Source organism: Manis javanica, chromosome 7 (genome assembly GCF_040802235.1).
Source record: "Manis javanica isolate MJ-LG chromosome 7, MJ_LKY, whole genome shotgun sequence".
Lineage (NCBI taxonomy): Eukaryota > Metazoa > Chordata > Mammalia > Pholidota > Manidae > Manis > Manis javanica.
Genome location: NC_133162.1, coordinates 42,600,405 through 42,621,501, shown reverse-complemented (window position 1 = coordinate 42,621,501; position 21,097 = coordinate 42,600,405). Strand labels below are relative to the sequence as shown.

The window sequence follows — 21,097 nt, the reverse complement described above, 5'->3', positions numbered from 1 at the left end:
TCAGGCGCTGGCAGTAGTTAGGATCAAGAGTTCCCCCTGCAGGCCATTGGTTTTTATTGTCTAGGGGGTATGTCGGCCAATCTTGGGAGCAATATTTACGGAGAAGTTTTGGTTTTATATCAGGCGTCAGGGAGAGGGTGGCCAGATGCTTGAGCAGGCATTCAAGAGGTGAACTTTCAGGGAGGGATGAGGAGGCTCCCATGGCTAAAGGACAGAGAAGGAGACAAACAGGGGAAGACGAACGGAGATCCTCGGACTGGAAGCAGACCACAAGGAGACAAAGGGCGTCCCCGATGATCCTTGGTGGTCTGCGGAAACTCGTATACGAGTCGGAATTTCTTGGGAAGTGTGGGTCGTCACCCAGACTTCCCTAAGAAGGCAGAGTGCCGGAGTCACGAGGTACCTAGCGCTAGGCGTTTTCGGCAGACGGAGCAGAAGGAGGAGGGGGGGAAAGGGAGCGTTCTCATCCACAAAGGAGTCACCTCGTTTATGGCTGTTGGAGGGGGGTGCCTGAGAGTCGGCCGCAGCCGTGAAGGCCTGAGGTGGGGATTTATGACTGTCGGAGGAGGGGCCTGAGCATCCGCCGCACCCGTAAAGGCTTGAGGCGGGGATTTATGGCTGTTTGGGGAGGGCCCTGAGGGTCCACCGCAGCTGTGAAGGCCTGAGGTGGGGAGAGTTCCCTCCTCATCCCCGAGCGTCAGGGCCTTGCCGGACGATCACGGTCAATGGCACTGCGATAGCTCGGGGAAGAGTGGCCCACCCCGGGGAAATTTTGCTTAAAAACTTTCAGCACTGATGGAAGGGATGGTGAATGCGTTTATGACTGTCGGAGGAGGGGCCTGAGCGTTCCCGCAGCCGTAAAGGCTTGAGGCGGGGATTTATGGCTTTTGGAGGAGGGGCCTGAGGGTCCGCCGCAGCCGTGAAGGCCTGAGGCGGGGAGCGTTCCCTCCTCATCCCCGAGCGTCAGGGCCTTGCGGGACGATCACGGTCAATGGCACTGCGATAGCTCAGGGAAGAGCGACCCACTCCGGGGGGAAAACTTACCTAAAGGCCAGAGAGGAGTGGTGAGTGTGATGAGCCAGCGCCGGAAAAAGAGGACGAGGGCAAGCTGCTGCTGGTGTCGGGGGAAGACGGGGCCCAGTTGGGGTGTCCCGTCTCCCGGGTTTCGGCACCAATGAAAGGAAAGGAGCGACACATAGCAGCAATTCACCGGAGAGTTCCACTTTATTAGGGAAAGGTGCTGGGTTATATAGGAGGGGGCATGATTGATTGAGGTGTCACTTCTACGGGGCTGGTGGCTGTTGGCTAGGTGCTGGGATTGGGGGGGGCAAGAGGTGATTGGGCTTCAGGTGGCGCCGGCGGGAACTGAGGACCCCGAAGAGAAGCCGGAAGTTTGCCATCTTACTGGTGGGGACCCTTCAAGAATGGAGTGAAATATACAAAGTTTTGAAAGAAACAAACTACCAATCAGAATTCTGTATACAGTGAAAATCCTTCTGTTAGGCAGGAAAATAGATATGAGCAGGGTGGACAGAGAATAAGGTCAGCAAAGTCCCCTAGAAAGGACTCAGTTAGTCAGTTAAAACTAGAAAGCCAGAAAAGACTCAGAGTTAATCAGTTAATCAGTTAAAGCTCAAAAGGTCAGAAGTAGCTTCGCCTTGAATGTTTGAATATTCCCCAGATAAAGAAGTATCTGAGCACAACCCATGCCTTCATTGTGCCATTGGAAGATTTACTTTAGCCTGCTAAAGGCCTAGCTATAAACAGTATAATAAAGGCAGGGAGATCCCACCTTGAAGGCAAAATTGCATTTTTAAAAAACCCAGGAAGTTAAGAAATAAGACTCTTAACATACTCTTCAGCAAACAAATAACTCTGCCCACCTTGGAGGAAGGGCAGACAGTCTTGATATGCTCCCAAATGAGGAAGCTGCTATTCTGGGAGGGGATGAAAGCAGTAAATTTCTTGTGGTAAGCTAATTTTGCAGAATTACCTAGAAGACTGATAAGAAACTTAATGTCTCATCAAAGATACTTGAGACCACTTAACAAGTCCACACCCATAGCCCTTTGTCACATTCCTGAAAAAATTGCTAAAAGTGGGAACCCCCAACCTTTCAGTGCTCTCCTCTCTCTGAGGTTGTCCACACTTTCTCTCTAAGTAACTTTAAATAAAACTTTTACTCTGCTTCACTGCTGTATATCTGCCCTTCAGCTCTTTGTTGTGACAGGGACAAAAACTGAGGAAAATGTAAGGCTGGAGGCACCGGAGGGAGGGTGAGCACGTTGGATGAGCTCAGCCCTCACCAAATAAGGAAAAGGGGCAGCAAAGCCCCCAACCCCAGCCTAGTAAGGGAGAGAGACCAACAGATTCCAGCCTGATGATGTGCCAAAATCCCCGGCTGCTGCCCTCTCCCAACCTGGAAAAGGAGTAGTAACTTTCTAGTCCTTTGTCTACTGTAAAAGGACACGTGCCTTAAGCTAGCCAATCCTCACACCACTGTAGACCTATGCTCTCCCTCCCCCTAACTTCTTTATAAACTCACTGCCTGCCCTGCTGTGCGTGACTTCTCAGCCTGTGACTAACCAGACTGGTGAACATTGCCCAGGATTGTGCCCTATTAAACTTTTGGCTACTTTGTTGTCTCCTTGCCTGGTCATTTTGGCTCAATTTTACCTTACATCTGGTGCCAAAAGCCAGGAAGGAGATAAGTTGTGGGGCTCCAGCCAGCCATGGTAGTTCCCACCCCTCTTCCCCGATCTGGGACCTCCACCTACCCTCAGCACCTCAGACGGTGATTCAGTGAGTCCCTCCTTTCCCCTGATCTGTTTTCCCAGTCCTGTCTCCACCTGGTTTGGTTAACTTTGAAATCGTAGCTACATCCAGGTTCTACAGGCATTAAGCCTGTCCTGGTCTCGAGATAGAGGAGACATCCTCATCTGGGCTCCCAGATCTCCAGGGAAGAGTGTGATACTTCCCTGTCTCCTCCTAACCTGAGCAAGTTTGGGATGCTGGGCTCACCAGTTCAGGGGCTCCCAGAAACAGGTAACAGACATGGGGAACCAGTCCTCTAACTCAAAGGCTCAGACCCCTCTGCAGTGTCTCATATCTGATCTGGTGACCCTAGATATAGTGGAGGAGATCTGTAAATGGAAACTGGTCTGACTCTGTTCTCAGACTTGGCCCCAGTATCCTCTGGACAATCAATCTCACTGGCCCCCGGAGGGAACTTTTGATTTTAGTCTCCTTACTGACCTGACTAACTTCTGTCACCAAACTGGGAAGTGGTCTGAAGTCCCATAAGTCCAGGCCTTTTGGACATTGCACTCCACCCTGACCTTTATGTTAAGTGTTCAATGACCCAGGTTCTCCTGCCTGATCTCCAGTTACAGATTGTCAGCTGCTTACTCTGCCCAGTCCTTCCTCCTTTTCAGATCCACAGGAGGACCTCAGTTGCCTGCCTCCCTCAGCCTGCAATACCCTCCCCCTCTTGCCGCTGCCATCTATAGGTCTTTGGTCCTCACCCGCGTTGCCGCCATCTTTAGGTTCTTTGTCCTCACCCACATTGCTGCCATCTTTAGGTCCTTTGTCCTCACACACGTCGCTGCCATCTTTAGATCTTTGGGTCTCAGCCACACCATCTTCCTGTTCCTCTCATCTTCCAGTGTCCGTGCCAACCCCTCCCCCTCTCCTTCCACGTTCACCGCCCTCTTTCTCCACCTCCTGCCCTCTGGTTCTGGAAGCCATGGACAAGACTCCCCCCAGCACAGACCCACCTCCTTTCTCTTCCGACCCTACACCCCTCCCAACATCTGCCATTCCCCGTTTGTATCCTCTTCTGGTGTCACTGCCACCTTGTCCTTCACTTCCTGTTCCCACCCCGCCACCATCTTATGTGCCCATGCCACCCTTAGCACCCAGTTGGTCTAGCCCTCCGGTCACCAGATCCAAGGCCCAGTGGCCGCCCCAAACAAAGGCCCAACTAGCAGTCCCTCTCCAAGAGGTTGTGGGGGCAGAAGGAGTTGTCCAGGTTCATGCCCCTTTTTCCCTAGGAGACTTATCCCAGATTGTGAAATGCCTGGGCTCTTTTTCCTCTAACCCCACAGTTTATACCAAAGAGTTTGACTACCTAACTCGGGCCTACGAACTTACCTGGCATGATATACATGTTATCCTAACCTCCACTCTTACCTCTGAAGAATATGACTGTGTTACCTCCACCACTCAACACTGTGCAAACGAGGCACATAACATGGTTCAGGCCAAGCCAATTGGGACAGAGGCAGTTCCTCTCATGGACACCCAATGGGACTATAATACCCAAGATGGGGGAACTCAGCGGGACCGAATGCTCCGGTATTTACTGGCAGGTATGAATAAGATGGCTCAAAAGGCCATTAATTATGATAAACTGAGAGAGATTACTCAGAGACCTGATGAGAACCCAGCCTGTTTTCTTAACTGGCTCCCCGAGGCTCTATCTATACATACCCACCTCGACCCCAATTCATCATTGGGGTCCAAGGTGTTGGCTACTCATTTTATTACCCAGTCAGCCCCAGACATAAGATGTAAGTTAAAAAAGGCAGAGGGGCCCCAGACTCCACTCCAAGACCTGGTAACCATGGCCTTTAAAGTCTTTAATACCCGTGATGAAGAATATTAGAGGAGGATAGCATCCCGGACCTGAGCCTTCGTGATGGCCCTACAACCGGCAGAACGGGGGTCTCATCACACCAAAGACTGGTCCAGAGTGTGTGAGCCTCCCAGATCTTGCTTCTGGTGTGGCCAGGAAGGCCACTGGGCAAAGATATGCCCCAACCCAACCAATAAGCTGACTAAACCCTGCCCAGTTTGTGGTAAGAGAGGTCATTGGAAGGTAGAGTGCCCAGCTGGGGAAGGTCGTCCCCCTGTGACAGAGTCTCACAAGAGGCAGGCCCCCCTGAGGGATTCCCATCCAGACCTGCTGGGCCTACTCAAAGACTGAAGCTGCCTGGACTTGAACACCCCAACACCCTTGCAAAACCCAGGGCCATGCTGTGGGTAGTTGGTAAGTCCATCTCCTTTTAGGACATGGGGGCTACCTACTCTGTTTTACCTTCTTTTCATGGGCATTTACATCCTTCCCAGGTCTCGGTCGTGGGTGTCACAGGAATCCCCTCTAAGCCTCTGGAGACAGGTCTGGTAGCCTGCACATTTGAGGGCCATCCTCTTACCCACTCATTTCTAGTCATCCTGTCCTGTCCCATCCCTTTGTTAGCAAGGGATCTCCTATCCAAGCTTGGTGCCTCGATCTCCCTGCCACTTAGTCATCCCCAACCGAGTTCACTCATCACCCTAGCCAATATAAGTTGTGGCCCTGAGGCCTCCACAGACCCTCCTGTACTGTCAACCGACATTAAACCAATGGTCTGGGACACCTGTACTCCTGTAGTGGTGAGCCATCATGCTCTGGTCCTCATCCACCTCAAGGACCCATCCTCCTTTCCTTCTAGGCCCCAATTTCCTATTTCCCAAGCCCATTGCAAAGGCATCCGACTTATCATTAATGATTTTCTTTCCCAAGGGCTTCTTGTACCAACTAATTCTCCCTGTAACACTCACATCCTTCCAGTCAAGAAGCCATCGGGGGCCTACCGGCTCATTCAAGACCTGCGGATAATCAACGAGGCTGTAGTCCCTCTTCACCTGGTCATCCTTAACCCTTATACTCTCTTGTCTCAGGTTCCTCCAGACACCTCCCACTTTATGGTTTTAGACCTTAAGGGTGCGTTCTTCACCATCCCTCTACACCCTGATTCCCAGTTACTGTTTGCCTTTACCTGGGAGGACCCAGACACCCACTGAACTAGACAACTAACTTGGACAGTCCTCCTCAAGGCTTCAGGGACAGTCCTCACCTTTTTGGACAGGCACTGGTGGAAGATCTGTCCCATCATGACGTGGGAGTCAGTGCTCTCCTCCAGTATGTCAATGATCTCCTCCTACGTAGCCCCACAAAAGAGGCCTCTGTTCAAGACACAGCTTCCCTCCTAAACTTCCTGGTTCAGCAGGGATATAGAGTCTCTCCATCAAAAGCTCACTTATCCACCCCACAAGTTACATACCTTAGAGTGGTCCTAACTCCTTCTTCCAGGGCACTCACAGTGAACTGAATAGCCTCCATTAGAGCTCTTCTATCACCCACCTCAGGAGCTAAGATCTTGTTGTTTCTTGGACTGGTGGGGTTTTTCTGACACTGGGTCCCTAACTTTGCCTTATTAGCTAAGCCTCTGTATGCTTCTGCCAAAGAAACACCCTCTGGGCCACTCACCTCTCCTACAGCAGTGGCCCATTCTTTTGAAGAACTGTGAAATGCCCTCCTCTCCTCACCCCCACTTAAGCTGCCTGACCCTAACAAACCTTTTCTCTTATACACTACAGAAAAGACATGAATAGCAACTGAGTTGCTGGTCTAGCCAGTAGGACCCAGACACCAACCAGTCACTTTCCTGTCAAAACAACTGGATCTCACCACTAAGGGGAGGCAACACTGCCTTAGAGCCCTGGCAATGGCAGTGTGCCTCACCAAAGAAGCTCTGAAACTCACCCTTCTACAGGTGATAACCGTATACTCTTTTCATCATTTATAGGACCTGCTGGGCCACAAATCCTTGGCCTCTCTCAGCCCATCACGAGTGCAGGAATTTCACCTCCTATTTATTGAATACCCCCCATTAACTTTACAGGTGTCACCATTATTACACCCAACCACCCTCCTTCCTCCCACCAGTTCATCTGCCACACCCAGCCACTCCTGCATGGAGCTGGTGGAAACATTTCAACTCCCGCCCAAGGGTCTCCAGGACATGCCCAGACTTAACTCTGTCCATGGATGGAAGCTCAGTCAGGGATTCAAATGGGTGCAGGCGGGTGGCCTATGCAGTAGTTTCCTCCTCAGAAATAGTGGAGGTGGCTCCCCTGCTGATGGGGACCACCTCCCAAAAGGCAGAACTAGTAGCCCTCACCCAAGCCTTACAGTTGGCGGCGGGTCTTAGGGTAACCATTTCCACTGACTCAAAGTATGCTTTCCTAATTGCACACAGCCATGTGGAGATCTGAAAGGAAAGGGGATTACTTACTACCTGAGGAACCCGGATTGTAAATGGTAAAACAATTCATCACCTACTCCAGGTCTCACAGGAACCCAAGGAGGTAGCTGTTGTTCATTACCGGGGACACCAGACAGGTATTGACCCGGTCACTAAAGGGAATATTCTAGCCGATGCTACTGCCCGACAACTAACCTCAGGTCCTGATTATTCCCCAGTATTGTTTCTCTCCCCCTCTATAACTCCTAATTATTCCAAAAAAGAAAAACAGCAACTTTTAGACCAGGTGGAATGGCTGGACAACAGGGATGGATACATCTTAAGGACAGGATAGTCCTTTCCCAGGCTCAGGCCAGGGAAATCGTATCTACAGTTCACCAATTACTCCATATTGGTCTGGAGGCTATGTACAGATTTCTCTCCCCTATCTTTGCCCCACCTGGGCTCCGAAAGATCACTAACCAGGTACATATGGCTGGCACCACCTGTCATCATGTTTCTTCTCAAGATGCCCTCAAACGCCGTGCAGCCCTCCACCAGCTTCAGGGAGCGCTACCTGGACAGGATTGGCAGATTGATTTTACCCACATGCCTAGACACAAAAAGCTCAGATATTTACTGGTCATGGTTGATACATTTTCAGGTTGGATCGAGGCCTTTCCTACCTGCCAAGAGACTGTGTTGGTGGTGGCAAAGATGGTGGTGAAACACATCATTCCTCGCTTTGACCTCCCAACATCGCTCCAGTCGGGCAATGGACCAGCTTTCATCTCAAAGATCACACAACTGGTGGCTGACTCTCTAAATATATCCTGGAAACTACACATACCCTGTCACCCTCAATCCTCCAGTAAGGTAGAAAGGGCCAATGGCCTTCTCAAGGATCAACTTACCAAACTCTCCTTAGAGGTAAAGACCTCCTGGCCAGATCTACTCCCAATTGCTCTCACCTGATTGTAAGCAGCCCCTAGGGGACCCACCAGACTAAGTGCCTTTGGGTTAATGTATGGTAGACCCTTCCCTCTAAACACAGGCCTGCCTACAACTCCACCCCCTCTAGCCTCCTACCGACCTTACTTCTTACTCCTAAGACATCCCCTCAGGGAACACGCAGACCGGTTCCTGCCTCAACCCACCTCCCCCTCGGATCCAAGAATCATGGAGGTTCTACAGCTGGGAGACAAAGTCCTTCTTAAAGAACTCCAACCTCGGTCACTCCAACCATGGTGGATGGGACCATACACTGTGATCCTTACCACTCCCACAGCTGCCAAGCTATTGGAACACTCCCTGTGGTACCACATCTCTAGGCTCAAACGAGTGCCCAGTCGTGATAGGTGGAGGTCTACAGAGACAGGGCCCCTCCGTTTGCACCTTACTCACACTGGTGCTGGCACAATGACCCATCCAGCTCTAGGAAACTGGGTCTGTAACCAATGCGTCATATCGGGTATGCTCCAACTACACCAATTGGTCCCCCAGACATGCTACTCTCACAAAGTACATTGTCAGCAGGGAGACCAATTGTACTGGGCCGCTATAATGTTAAGAGATTTCCAAACTGGCTGCCCAGGAGGAGTCAGCAAGACCATTTGCTGGGTACGAGACCCTACACCAAATCTGCAAGGAAAGATAACCCCTTGTCCAGCCCAATGCTCATCTTTCCATTCCTTCATCCAGGTTGCCTGCTACGAACGAGCCTCAGTCTGTCTCTCATCTTCCAGACAACAGTACTGGATGGGGCGAAGCCTGGATGATCATGCTGGATATGTCTGTCCTAGTAGATGAACACAACAAATTTGGTACATATGGCTTATACCAAAATACTCAACGGGTCATAGAAAAACTAATCCAACAATTTAGTAGGCCAATAGTAGTAAGACCCCATCTTCCCAAACCTTGAGGCCCTTACCAAGTGGACCCAGGGCTTCTCTCAGTCCTCAATAAAACTCACTCTCTACTTAATTCCACAAACCTCAGTCTAGCCAAAGACTGCTGGCTGTGTTTGAGATCCAGTCCCACTTGGGTCCCAGCAGTTCCCATTACTGGGAATTGGATGCCTCCTACACAGCCTATACAATACTTATTGTCTGCCCCCACCCTGTCCTGCCATTCCTTTACCCTCTGACTCTCCTGCAGCCCAATGCATCACATGAAATGACTCCCTAGGGGTAAGCTGGGTCCCTCCACACACCTGCTCCAGGACCCTGGTGATTTCCAGTAATCAGACCCTCTGCCCTCCATTAAATGGGATGGCCTTCCAGTGTGGAGCCACCATTTACCCTGCCTTGCCCCCAGGATGGTCTGGATACTGTACCCTGGTGATTCTACTTCCTTCCATCTCGATGGTACCTGGAAATCAGAGCCTGCCAATCCCCCTGATTGGTTCCTCTATTACACAGACAAAGAGGGCAATCTAACTCACACTGCTAATAGTTGACCTAGGCACCACGATGGCAGTAGGGATGGGGGCAGTGGGACTAGGGTCTGAACGGAAAGGAGCGACACACAGCAGCAATTCACCGGAGAATTCTGCTTTGTTAGGGAAAGGTGCTGGGTTATATAGGAAGGGGCATGAGCTGATTGAGGTGTCACTTCTATGGGGCTGGTGGCTATTGGCTAGGTGCTGGGATTAGGAGAGGCAAGGGGTGAATTTGCCATCTTATGTGTGGGGGCCCTTCATTCCCCCCTTTCTCCTCTATGTGGTTGTGGACGCTGCTTTCTCTCTGACTGCTTCCTGCAGAATGGGGGCGGAGAAGGGAGTGAGGGCTTGAGGACTGGGTGGAAAGGGTTAATAGGACTCCCCACAGTAAGGACGAGTAGATGTGGACTTCTTCAGGTTGGAAATCAATGAAGGTTCCCTGTAACCATAGGTCGAGGACTTGTTGATTCTAATGGTGCCAAGAGGATACGGGTGCCAGAAGCCAGGCGTCCGCGGCCATTGTTTCCAAGAACAGTTTCCAGCAGAGAGAGGGGTCCATCTCAGCGTGTGGTGAGGAGGTTACGTGCGGGTGAGGGATCTTCTGTGGCTAAAAGCTTGTAGTTCCTGAGTAAAAGCTGGTTGAAAGTTTGATTAGAGATTTTTCCAACTTGGAATTTGATGAACTTTATTATACAGGATAAGAAGAGACAGGCGAGAAGAATGATTATTATGGGGCCTGCAATGCGCCAGAACCAGGTAAGGAGGGGGTTCGTTAGTATTGAAGAGAATGGGTTGGAATTGGAAGCAGAGTGGAGGCTGGAGGCAAGGTTGGTGAGTTTGGTAATGTCAGTTTCTACAATGCTGGATTCGTTGATGTAATAGCAGCACTCTTCTCAAAGGAAGATGCAGGTGCCGCCCTTTTCGGCTGTAAGCAGATATAAGGCCCGTCGGTTTTGAAGGGTGACCTTAGCTAGCGAAGTGACCTGTCTTTGGAGAGAGGCTAGGGAATCGGCAGTGGATGTCAGGGCTCCCTCAAGTTTGGCGTTGAGATCTCTAATTGCCCATAGAGAGTGACCCAAGGCTCCTCCTGAAAACCCTGCCCCAATGGCTGAGGTGGTCAAAGAGATACCGACCACGATGGGAAGGAAAGCAACCCTTTTTGTGTGCGAGGGCAAGGGAGGTTGGAGCTCAAGAAATTCTGCCATGCTGTAAAGTGTAAACTGTGGGATTAGGGTGACGAGAATGCAGGGTATATTGAAGTTGGGAGGCAGTGAGTTGAAAAGACTGCCATTACACCAAAAGAAGTGTCCCAGTTGCATGAAAGTCTTAGAGCCGGAGGTAGGGGTGTAGATAGAGAGGCAGTGAAGTGCGCTGGAGGGGGGTGGACTTGGGCCTACACAGTGGTGGATGGTGAGATTATCTGCGTATTCTGGTTCCAATAGGGGTATGTCTGCCAGGGGGCGGAGGGGTTTCCTTCTGCATGGAAGGAGTAGTTGGAAATATTAAGGGGCACAGTGGCCAGCAGTGGGCGCTGTAGTGATGCACACAAGAAACACTTGGCGGTATTGAGGGTGTGGTTGAGAAAGATGGTGGTGTCTTGAATGAGCTGTAACTAACAGTAGGAGGAATAAGAAGATGAAGAGGCACCGTCAAGAGTTTGGATAATGACTTTTTTGGAATGTCCGATATCTGATGCAACTTGAGAGATCTGGGAGTGAGAGGGAACATACTCTCGAGAGATATGAAGGGCACTGTGGGGGGTCAAGGACCCCCCGTAGTAAACTGAGGCTGTGACTCCGGCAGCCCATCAAGAGTCCCAGGGATCTGGGATTGATAGGAGAATGAGCTGTTGGGATATTTTATGAAACGGTTGGAGGAGTAATACTGTGGGTACTGGGAGTTACCCATGTAGTGAATGGTGCAAGACCAGTAGGGACATCCCCCATAGGTGTCTGGCCATTGCCTGCAATAGGCTTGTCTTTGGTCATAGAGGAAGCAGAGGTAGGGAGAATAAGGGTAGCTGCTAGTGAACACTTTGGTGGAGGGAGGAAAGTGGAGGTATAAAGGCTCAGAGTAGCCTTTCAGAGGGCAGTCTGATGTGGCAATGAGGGCAGTAACTTTTGTTTGATGCTGTGTGTAAGTCTGTCTGACTTTGAATCGCCATACAAAGGAGGCTGGGGTGGCAGGGAAGACAATAGGAATGAGGGAAAAAAGCGAGAGAGCAGTAAAGGAGGAAAAAGTCATGATTCGGGTATGGATGGCAAAGGGGGTGAACAGGAGATGCGGAGTTTCAAGGGGTGATTTGGTTAAGTAAGGTTTTGTCTTCAGGAGAGAGAGAAAAAAAGGATTGTAAAAAATGGATCAAGGATTGGGGGCTAGGATGGAACAGATCGTGTAAGAAGTGAAAGAGAGACTCTTTATCCTGGGAACAGAGGGTGTCTTGTGATAAGGCTAAAACCGCAAGGGCGGATGGATTGTTGTCTGGTGTGTCTTCTGATAGGGCAACTAACCGGGCTACTCTGTTGGCTTTGTTGTTACCTCTTGCAATGGGGGAGTCATCCTTTTGATGTGATTTGCAGTGGACTATGCCTAGTCGGTGTGGGAGTTGTGAGGCCTCTAGAAGTTTAGTAATTAAGGCTGAATTAGTTATGGAATTTCCTTTTGTGGTGAGGAGGCCTCGTTCTTTCCATACTGCTGTGTGAGACAAGAGAATGTGGAATACGTATTTGGAGTCAGTGTACTGTGTGAGAGACATGTCCCGGGCCAGAGTGCAAGCTCTGGTGGCTGCAATGAGTTTGGCCTGTTGATTGGTTGTACCGGGGGGTAGGGCTCGTGCCTCGATGACGTCTTCAAGGGAGACTACTGTGTATCCTGCGTAGTGGGTGCCCTCATGCTTAAAGGAGGACCCATCAGTAAACCCGATGAGGTCGGAGTGTGAGAGGGCTCCTTCGGAGATCGTGGAGTGGCACGGAAGGAAGTTGTGAAGGGCTTCCAGGCAATCATGTGAGGGAGTATGAGGAGAGTAGGGTAGAGGAAGAAGAGTGGCTGGATTCAGGGGCTGGCAGGGGAGGAAAGAAATGTCTGGATTTTGGAGGAAAAAGGACAGTAAGGTCAGGAGTCTGGAGGGAGGGAGAGTCTATAAACTTTTGTAGGTTAAGAGATCCTTTAGGTGATGTGGGGACAGAATGGTAAGGGGCGCCCCAAATGTTAGTTTATGAGCTTCTTTCTGCAAGAGCTGCCCAGTGGCTAATGCCCGTAGGCAGGGGGCCCATTCCCGAACTGTGGGGTCTAATTGCTTGGAGAGATAAGCTACTGGGGCAAAGGATGGGCCATAATATTGGCCTAGGACTCCTAGAGCTTGACTGGACCTCTCATGAATGTATAATGAGAAGGGCTTTGACAAATCAGGAAGATGGAGAGCTGGGGCTTCCACAAGGGCTCAACGGAGCTTAATGAAGGAATGTCAGGGTGAGGAGGATAATGGTTCTTCATGGGGGGCCTTGCTGAGGTCGTATAGGGGTCTTGCCAACAGGGAGAAGTTAGGGATCCACGCTCTAAAATACCCATCCAGGCCTAGAAAGGAAAGGATTTATGTCTTGGTTTTGGGAATGGGCAGGTCAGAGAGGAGCCATTTTCTGTCTAAGGTAATGGACTTTCTTTGTTGAGATAGAAGGAATCTGAGGTAAGTGACAGAAGGGGAAGAGATTTGAGCTTTGACAGGGGATACCTGGTAACCTCTGGAAGCCAGAAGGTTAAGTAGGGAGGCAGTGTCAAGTTGAGACTGTTCCCATGAGGGACTGCAGAGTAGAAGATCGTCCACGTATTGTAATAAGGTGGACTAGGAGTGATCATGATGAAACTGTTTGAGATCCTGAGCTAGGACCTGTCCAAAAATATGGGGACTATCTCGGAAGCCTTGTGGCAAAACTGTCCAAGTGAGTTGTTCAGAATGTCTTGTGTATGGGTCCATTCAGATGAAGGCAAAAAAATCGTGGGAGGAGGAGTCCAGAGGGATAGAAAAAAATGCGTCCTTGAGATATAGGATGGAGAAGTGGGATGCCAAGGCAGGGATCTGCGATAAAAGGGTGTATGGATTTGGAACTAAGGGATGGATAGGGACAATGGCCATGTTAATGAGGCGAAGGTCTTGGACAAGGCGGAAAGATCCGTTGGTTTTTTTAACAGCTAATATGGGGGTATTAAACGGGGAGTGAGTGGGTCTGAGGTCATTTTTGTTTAAGAGATATTGAATGATGGGTTGGAGGCCTATGAGAGCTGAAGTGGTTAGGGGGTATTGGGCCTGACAGATATACTGAGAGGGGTCATGTAATTTGATAGAGGCAGGAGGACACAGAGCCATGGAGGGGCTTGTAATGTCCCAAACCTTGGATTTACAGGGTGTATGAGGGCGGAACCGAAGCTTTCCTTGGGTAGACGGGGGTCGTCGGCTATGAGGGTCATCAGAAAGGGAGTACTGGAGGCTGTGGGAGTGGATATAGTTATGGAAAGGTGGAGGAGAGAAAGGATGTCCCATCCTAGTAAAGGGATGGGACACTGGGGCATAACCAGGAAGGAGTGGGAGAAAGGTATGGGTTTTTCTTGGATTGTGCATAAAAGGGGGGGTGGTTAATGGGAAACTCTGTTTACCTCCTACCCCAACTATAGGAGTAATGGCAGGTGTGGTAGGGCCCCGATATTCTCGCAAGACTAAGAAGGTGGCTCCTGTATCTAGGAGGAAGGAGATGGGGCGACCGTCTACTATTAAGGTAACCCTGGGCTCCTGTTTGGTGATGGAAATGGTCGGGTGAGAAGCCCCTGGGCCCCGTCAATCTTCCTCTGCCAGCACCACTACGGCAGGCTTAGGATGGGGGTTGTTCATCCAGCCTCCCCTTCGGGTGGCTGGGCAATCAGACCCCCAGTGGCCCTTTTTGTGGCATCTGGGGCATGGGGTGGTAGGAGATCTGGGGGAGGGGCACGCCCTTGACCAATGTCGTTCTTGTCCGCACTTGAAACAAGCTCCTGGGGTGGGGGGCTTGTTTGTAGAAGGGCGCCCAGGTTGTGGTTTTATCAGCTGGGCCAACATTTGGAAATTGGCCTGATCAGCCTTTTGTTTATGGCGTTCTTTCTCCTCCTCCCGGTTATGGAAGACTTTAAAGGCCACTGTTAGGATCTCAGTCTGTAGGGTAGCGGGCCCCTGTTCTAACTTTTTGAGTTTAGCTTTAATGTTGGGGTAGCTTTGAGCTAGGAAGTATGGCATAAGGGCATGTCTTCCATCAGGCGTTTCTGGGTCCAGGCTGGTATACTGTAATAGGGCTTGAGTGAGTCTGTCTAAGAACTCGGAGGGAGTTTTCTCCCTCCTTTGAATTACATCTTGGAGCTTTTGAAAATTGACTACTTTACAAGCTGTCTTTTTCAGACCTGCTATTAGGCAGGAGGCGAAAATATCTCGAGAGCGGAGACCACGGCGGTGTTATAATCCCAGTGTGGGTCTTGTTTGGGGACAGCGGTGGGGCCAGGGGGATAGGTGGGGTCAGTCCTGTGGGTTTCGGTAGCATGCATTTGGGCAAAGTCCCAAACTCATCTACGCTCTTCAGGAAGGAGGGTATTGGCCAGGAGCATGAAAATGTCATGATGTGTGAGGCTGTATGACTGGAGGGTCAATTGAAACTCCCTGATATATGTCATGGGATCAATGGAAAGGAACCTAGGTGTTTCTCAAGTTGGGCTAAATCTCCTAAGGAGAAAGGGATGTGAACGCACACGATGCGTTTGGATATTGCTACCTCCTGGAGGGGGGTGATAATTTTGGGAGGCCCTCGGGACCGAGTCTAAGGGGGACTGAAGGGTTCTGGCTCAGTCTTTGGGGGAGAAAGAGGTGATGAGGGCAAAGACAGAGGAGGCCCCCGGGATCTAGTTAAAGTGGGGGCTGAAAGGCTCAGGCTCAATCCATGGGGGAGGGGCAGGTGAGGGGGACGAAGGCAGAGGAGGTGAGATGGGGGAGGAGATGGTGGGGGAGGAAGGGAGAAGGGCTGTTGTAGGAGAAGAAGGGGACGGTAGTGAATGGGAGGCTTCTGCAGGTGTGGAGGCAGCAGCGACAGTGGAGGTGGTGGTGGAGGAATGGGGAGGGGCTGTTGTAGGAGAGGTGGGGTAAGGGGGTGGGCGGGAGGCTTCTGCGGGAGACATGGCTTGCAGGCTAGGAGAACTTGGGGGGATGCAGGGGAGGAGGAGGCGGCAGCAGCGAGGGGTGCGGGAGGAGGAGGGGAGGGGAGTGAATGGGAGGCTTCTGTGTGGGAGACAGCTTGCAGGCTAGGAGAACTTGGGGGGACGCGGGGGGAGGAGGAGGTGGCAGTGGCAAGTGAGGCAGGAGGAGGTGGAAAGCTTTGATATAGGGAATCTCCTTCCATTTTTTCAGGAGCTGGCAGTAGTTAAAGAGATCGCGAGTGATGTTAGGATCAAGAGTTCCCCCTGTGGCCCATTGGTTGTTATTGTCTAGGGGGTATGTCGGCCAATCTTGGGAGCAGTATTTATGGAGAAGTTTTGGTTTTATATCAGTGTCAGGGCGAGGGTAGTTAGATGCTTGAGCAGGCATTCAAGAGGTGAACTTTCAGGGAGGGATGAGGAGGCTCCCATGGCTAAAGGACAGAGAAGGAGACAAACAGGGGAAGACGAGCAGAGATCCTCGGACTGGGAGCAGACCGCAAGGAGACAAAGGGCATCCCCGATGATCCTTGGTGGTCTGCGGAAACTCGTATATGAGTCGGAATTTCTTAGGAAGTGTGGGTCATCACCCAGACTTCTCTAAGAAGGCAGAGTGCTGGAGTCATGAAGAACCTAGTACTAGGAATTTTTGGCAGAAGGAATTTTCAGCGGAAGGAGCGGAAGGAAGAATTTTCAGCAAGGGAGGGTTCTCATCTGCAAAGGAGTCACCTGGTTTATGGCTGCTGGAGGAGGGGCCTGAGGGTCCGCTGCAGCCATGAAGGCCTAAGGCGGGGAGAGTTCTCTCCTTGTCCCCCAGCATCAGGGCCTTGCTGGACGATCACGGTCAATGGTGCTGCAATAGCTCGGGGAAGAGCGGCCCGCTCCGGGGAAAAACTTACCCAAAGGCCAAAGAGGAGTGGTGAGTGTGAGGAGCCAGCACCGGAAAAAGAGGATGAGGGCAAGCTGCTGCTGGTGTCAGGGGAAGACGGGGCCCAGTTGGGGTGTCCCATCTCCTGGGTTTCGGCACCAATGAAAGGAAAGAAGCGACACACAGCAGCAATTCACCGGAGAGTTCCGCTTTATTAGGGAAAGGTGCTGGGTTATATAGGAAGGGGCATGAGCTGATTGAGGTGTCACTTCTACGGGGCTGGTGGCTACTGGCTAGGTGCTGGGATTAGGGGGGCAAGAGGTGAGTTTGCCATCTTATGGGTGGGGGCCCTTCAGGGTCCTTGCTTCATTTTTATAAACAACTATTATCACAACTAATAGAAGACATACAACAAGTGGCAGACACAGTCTTAGATTTACAAACACAACTAGACTTCCTTGCCGACATGATCCTTCAAAATTGGAGAGGCCTAGATTTACTAACAGCTGGGGAAGGGGGAATATGCCTGTTCCTAAAAGAAGAGCATTGCTTTTATGCCAACAGGTCAGGCATAGTCAAAGACAAGATCAACAACTACAAGAAAACCTTCAAAAATGCAGAGAAGACCTAACTAAAAATCCTTTCTCTGGATGGTGGCAGTCTCAACTCCTACCTTAGCTCCTCCCTGTTATAACCCCACTAATTGTTGTATTTATTCTTCTGTCAGCAGCTCCTTGTATTTTTAAGTTCCTACAACAACACCTGGCTGAACTATCTTGTGTCGTGGTAAACCAAATGCTGGTACATCAGTACTCGCTCCTTCCCTCCAAGCCTCCTCCAGCCTCCCACCAGCCTTAACCCTGCCTGCTCCACCCCTCCTCAGCCGGAAGTAGCCAGATTGAGTCAGCACCCATTATAACCAAAAGGCTGGAATGTAAGGCTGGAGGCACCAGAGGGAGGGGTGAGCACGTCGGATGAGCTCAGCCCTCACCAAATGAGGGAAAGGGGCAGCAAAGCCGCCAACCCCGGCCTAGTAAGGGAGAGAGAGACCAACAGATTCTGGCCTGATGACGCGCCAAAATCCCCGGCTGCTGCCCCCTCCCAAAACTGGAAAAGGAGTAGTAACTTTCTAGTCCTTTGTCTACTGTAAAGGCCAATGACACGTACCTTAGGTTAGCCAATCCTCATGCCACTGTAGGTCTATGCTCTCCCTCCCCCTAACTTCTTTATAAACTCACTGCCTGCCCTGCTGGGCGTGACTTCTCTGGCCTGTGACTAACCAAACCGGCAAACATCACCCAGGATTGCGCGCTATTAAACTTCTGGCTCCTTTGTTTTCTCCTCACCTGGTCATTTTGGCTGAATTTTACCTTACAGAAAATACACAATGCTTCCCCCAACACTTCAAAAGAAAGGAGAAACAATGACTTTTTCAGTCAAACAAAAGTGGAGGGAACTGTAGCCAGTAGACCTGCCTTGCAAGAAAGGCTTCTCTTTCTCTTCAGAGAAAAAGAAAATGATAATGGTTGGAAATTCAGATCTTCATAAAGAAAGGGAGAGAATCAGAGAACAAAATTAATTAAAAATTTTTTCTTTTAATTGATCAAGTAGATACTGTTTGTTCAAAATAATAATAGCAACAATATATCCTTAACAAAATATCAACAAATTAAATCCATACAATATAGCATACACCGTAATCAAGTGGGGGACCAGAATCATATAGGAAATATATGCTTAGTTTTTCTATAAGTTTAAAAGTGTTCTAAAAAATAGACTATTACTTGGGGGGATAAAAGAGTTGTTAATTCAGATTATACATGTATATTGATCATCCTTTATTTCTCCTCACTCCCTAATCACCAGTAAAGGCAAATTCTGGTGCGCTAAGACCCCCACCCCTTAAGATACAATCACCAAGGACCAGATGGTTGCCCATCCCTTAAGATCCAATCACCAACGCAGAACACACCCTACCCCTATTCCTTAAAAACGTACTTCCTCACCCATGAGCTGCTGCTCCCTCTCTCTGGGGGCAGCCATTTTCTCTTTCAGATAATAAAATCTCTTGCGTGGGCCCATGTCTCCTGAGCCATTCTGGAGTAAGGAGGGTTGTGGCAAGATACCCTTTCAACCAGGTCACTGTGACAGGGTCTAGTAGTTACTTACACAGTATTAAGTGTCTTGTTCTTTAGTATTTAAATCATGCTCTTAGTCTGGGTGATAATGTGCCCAACAAAAACACTATATCCTCACCGTTTTTACATCTAGAGATAGCCAATGAGATGTAAATAGAAGTTGTTAGATTCTAGGAAGGTTCTATAAAAGGGGATAAGACAGCCAGGATCTGTCCTGTTTTATCCATAAACACTCCCCTCTTCCAACTTTCTGCAAGTAATGTGAATGTGATAGGGAAAGATTTATGAGGACAGTGATGTGGGGGTTCTTATTTGCGGAGTCGAAGAATGAACTGGGCATCAGAGGGGGGAATGATAGGGAAAGATTTATGAGGACAGCAATCTAGCCTGGATGGCTCCCCTCTGTCTCGCCCTCCTCCTCAACACAAACAACAACAAAAACACTCCCTTGGTTTCCCACTCTGCACAGCACCAGTTTCCAAGGTTCACTCCCTAAACTCCCTCCGCCTTGCCTGCTTGTTTGTTGTGCACATAGAAATGTTACAGATATGGAAGCAGAAAGATATATATTGCTCCTTTTGCCTTGGTTCGGGGCTCAGACTTTTTGGGAGATTACTCCCCTCTGATCCCACTGGTGTGAAATAAAGCCTCAATACTCCAAGATCTCCGAGTGCCGCTTGGTTTTTCCGTCAGTGATCCAGTCCAGGTTTTTTCAGTATTTTCCATAACAAATGTACAAGCTGGAGCTCCAACAGTCACCTTGAATCATAAGACAGACTTATGGATGAAAGGCATGTGTTAAAGAAGGTAGAATGAAAATAAAGACTGGGCATGGATACCGGATAACACTGTGAAGCCACCACACATAACAGCTCTGGACATCTTTTATATGAAAGAGAAATAAGAACCCACCTTGGTAAGCCACCATAATTAGAAGGCTCTGTTGTATTAGGAGAAGTGGTGAAAAAGAGCTTCAGATCACCTCAACTCAAATATAGATAAAATTAACAAAATTAACATTTCTTTCCACCTATAGTCTTTGTTGGTTAGACATACTCCCTTCTTCCTACCTGGCCACTGCAGGAGGATCAAGATAGCAGCGACTTTCTAAGTCCCAAATAATCCTTTTCTTTAAGCACTCTGCTTGGTTCCTAAATTCCTTGTCCTGTAAAATAATAAGAAAAAGACTTCTGTTCTCTCAATGTGCTATGGCTTCATCCTGCTCAACCTTTGGGGCATTCTTTTAATGGATTTGATCACTTTCATTACTACTATAAGTACAACTACAACTGTAACTACTACCACTATATTAAATTTTAGGGTACTTTACTATTAATAAAGTACTTCAAATAAACTATTTATATTAGCCTCACATCAATCCAATACTAAATGTCAAATAATCACTCACATAATCTCAGTCAGCAAGGCATATTAAAACTATCTTCAAGCTTTAAAAAAGAATTAACACCTGAACAGTGGTATTATTTTAAAAGTAAATTCTTATGTAATTGATCAGGGTTATGGCTTAACCACTGTTGTATTTTTTAAGCTTTCCAGGTGATTCTAAGGAACAGCCAGCTTTGAGAATTAATGATTCAAACTAAAATATAATATCAAATCTAAGTATGTAAAATATCTGATCTAAATGAAAATATAAATCTAAAAACAGTATGAATTTTCACTAACCCTAATGATGAAGAAACACACTGCACAATGTTTTCAAATATTGTTAGCCTTATCTCTACAATTTAAAATATTGAGTCAGATACTGAGAATAATTCAATGATCCTCATTTTACAAATGATTTTATCAAATGTTTCCACTAATGATTATCAGCTCATTCAAGAAACATCTGCAAGTGTGTTCATAGCATTTTCTATGTCCTTGACAAATACAGGTTGTGACAAGATACGAAAGCAAAGCAAAGGAAAGAAAAGAAAAGAAAAGGGGTAAGGAAGGAAGGAGAGGCAGGGGAAAGAGAGAAAGGAACAGGAAAAAAATTTCAACAACTAAATGTCCACCAATAGAAGACTGGTTAGGTAAATTAAAGTTATGTCCATACAATGTCATATCATACAGCAAGTAAAATAAAGAAAGAGAATGCTCTTAGGTAGTGATGTAGAAAAATCTCCAAGGTATAGTATAAAGCAAAAAAGTAAGTTGCAGAACAGTGTGAGTATGCCACCTTTCACATAAAACAAAAAAAAATGAAAGGGAAAGAATATGTGTACTTAGACACATGTGTATAAATGTGAAGCAAAAACTGACATGTTTCTCTGCTTCCAAAATGAATAAGCACTTAATATACTCAGTTAAAAATAAATAATAATTTTACACCCTGAGACAAAGCAAAAATTACAGTGTCTGACAGGTTCTAGAT

At 48.7% G+C, this 21,097-nt stretch overlaps 1 protein-coding gene across 8 annotated transcripts in view; it reads right to left on the bottom strand.

Moving 5' to 3' along the window:
- CFAP70 (cilia and flagella associated protein 70) overlaps positions 1-21,097 on the bottom strand; it is a 170,969-nt gene that overhangs the window by 105,079 nt on the left and 44,793 nt on the right. For all 8 annotated transcript variants that reach the window (XM_073240876.1, XM_073240875.1, XM_073240871.1 and 5 more), the window contains one exon: positions 19,788-19,882. In XM_073240876.1, coding sequence (XP_073096977.1) covers positions 19,788-19,882 — 95 coding nt within the window. The remainder of the gene's footprint in view (positions 1-19,787; positions 19,883-21,097) is intronic.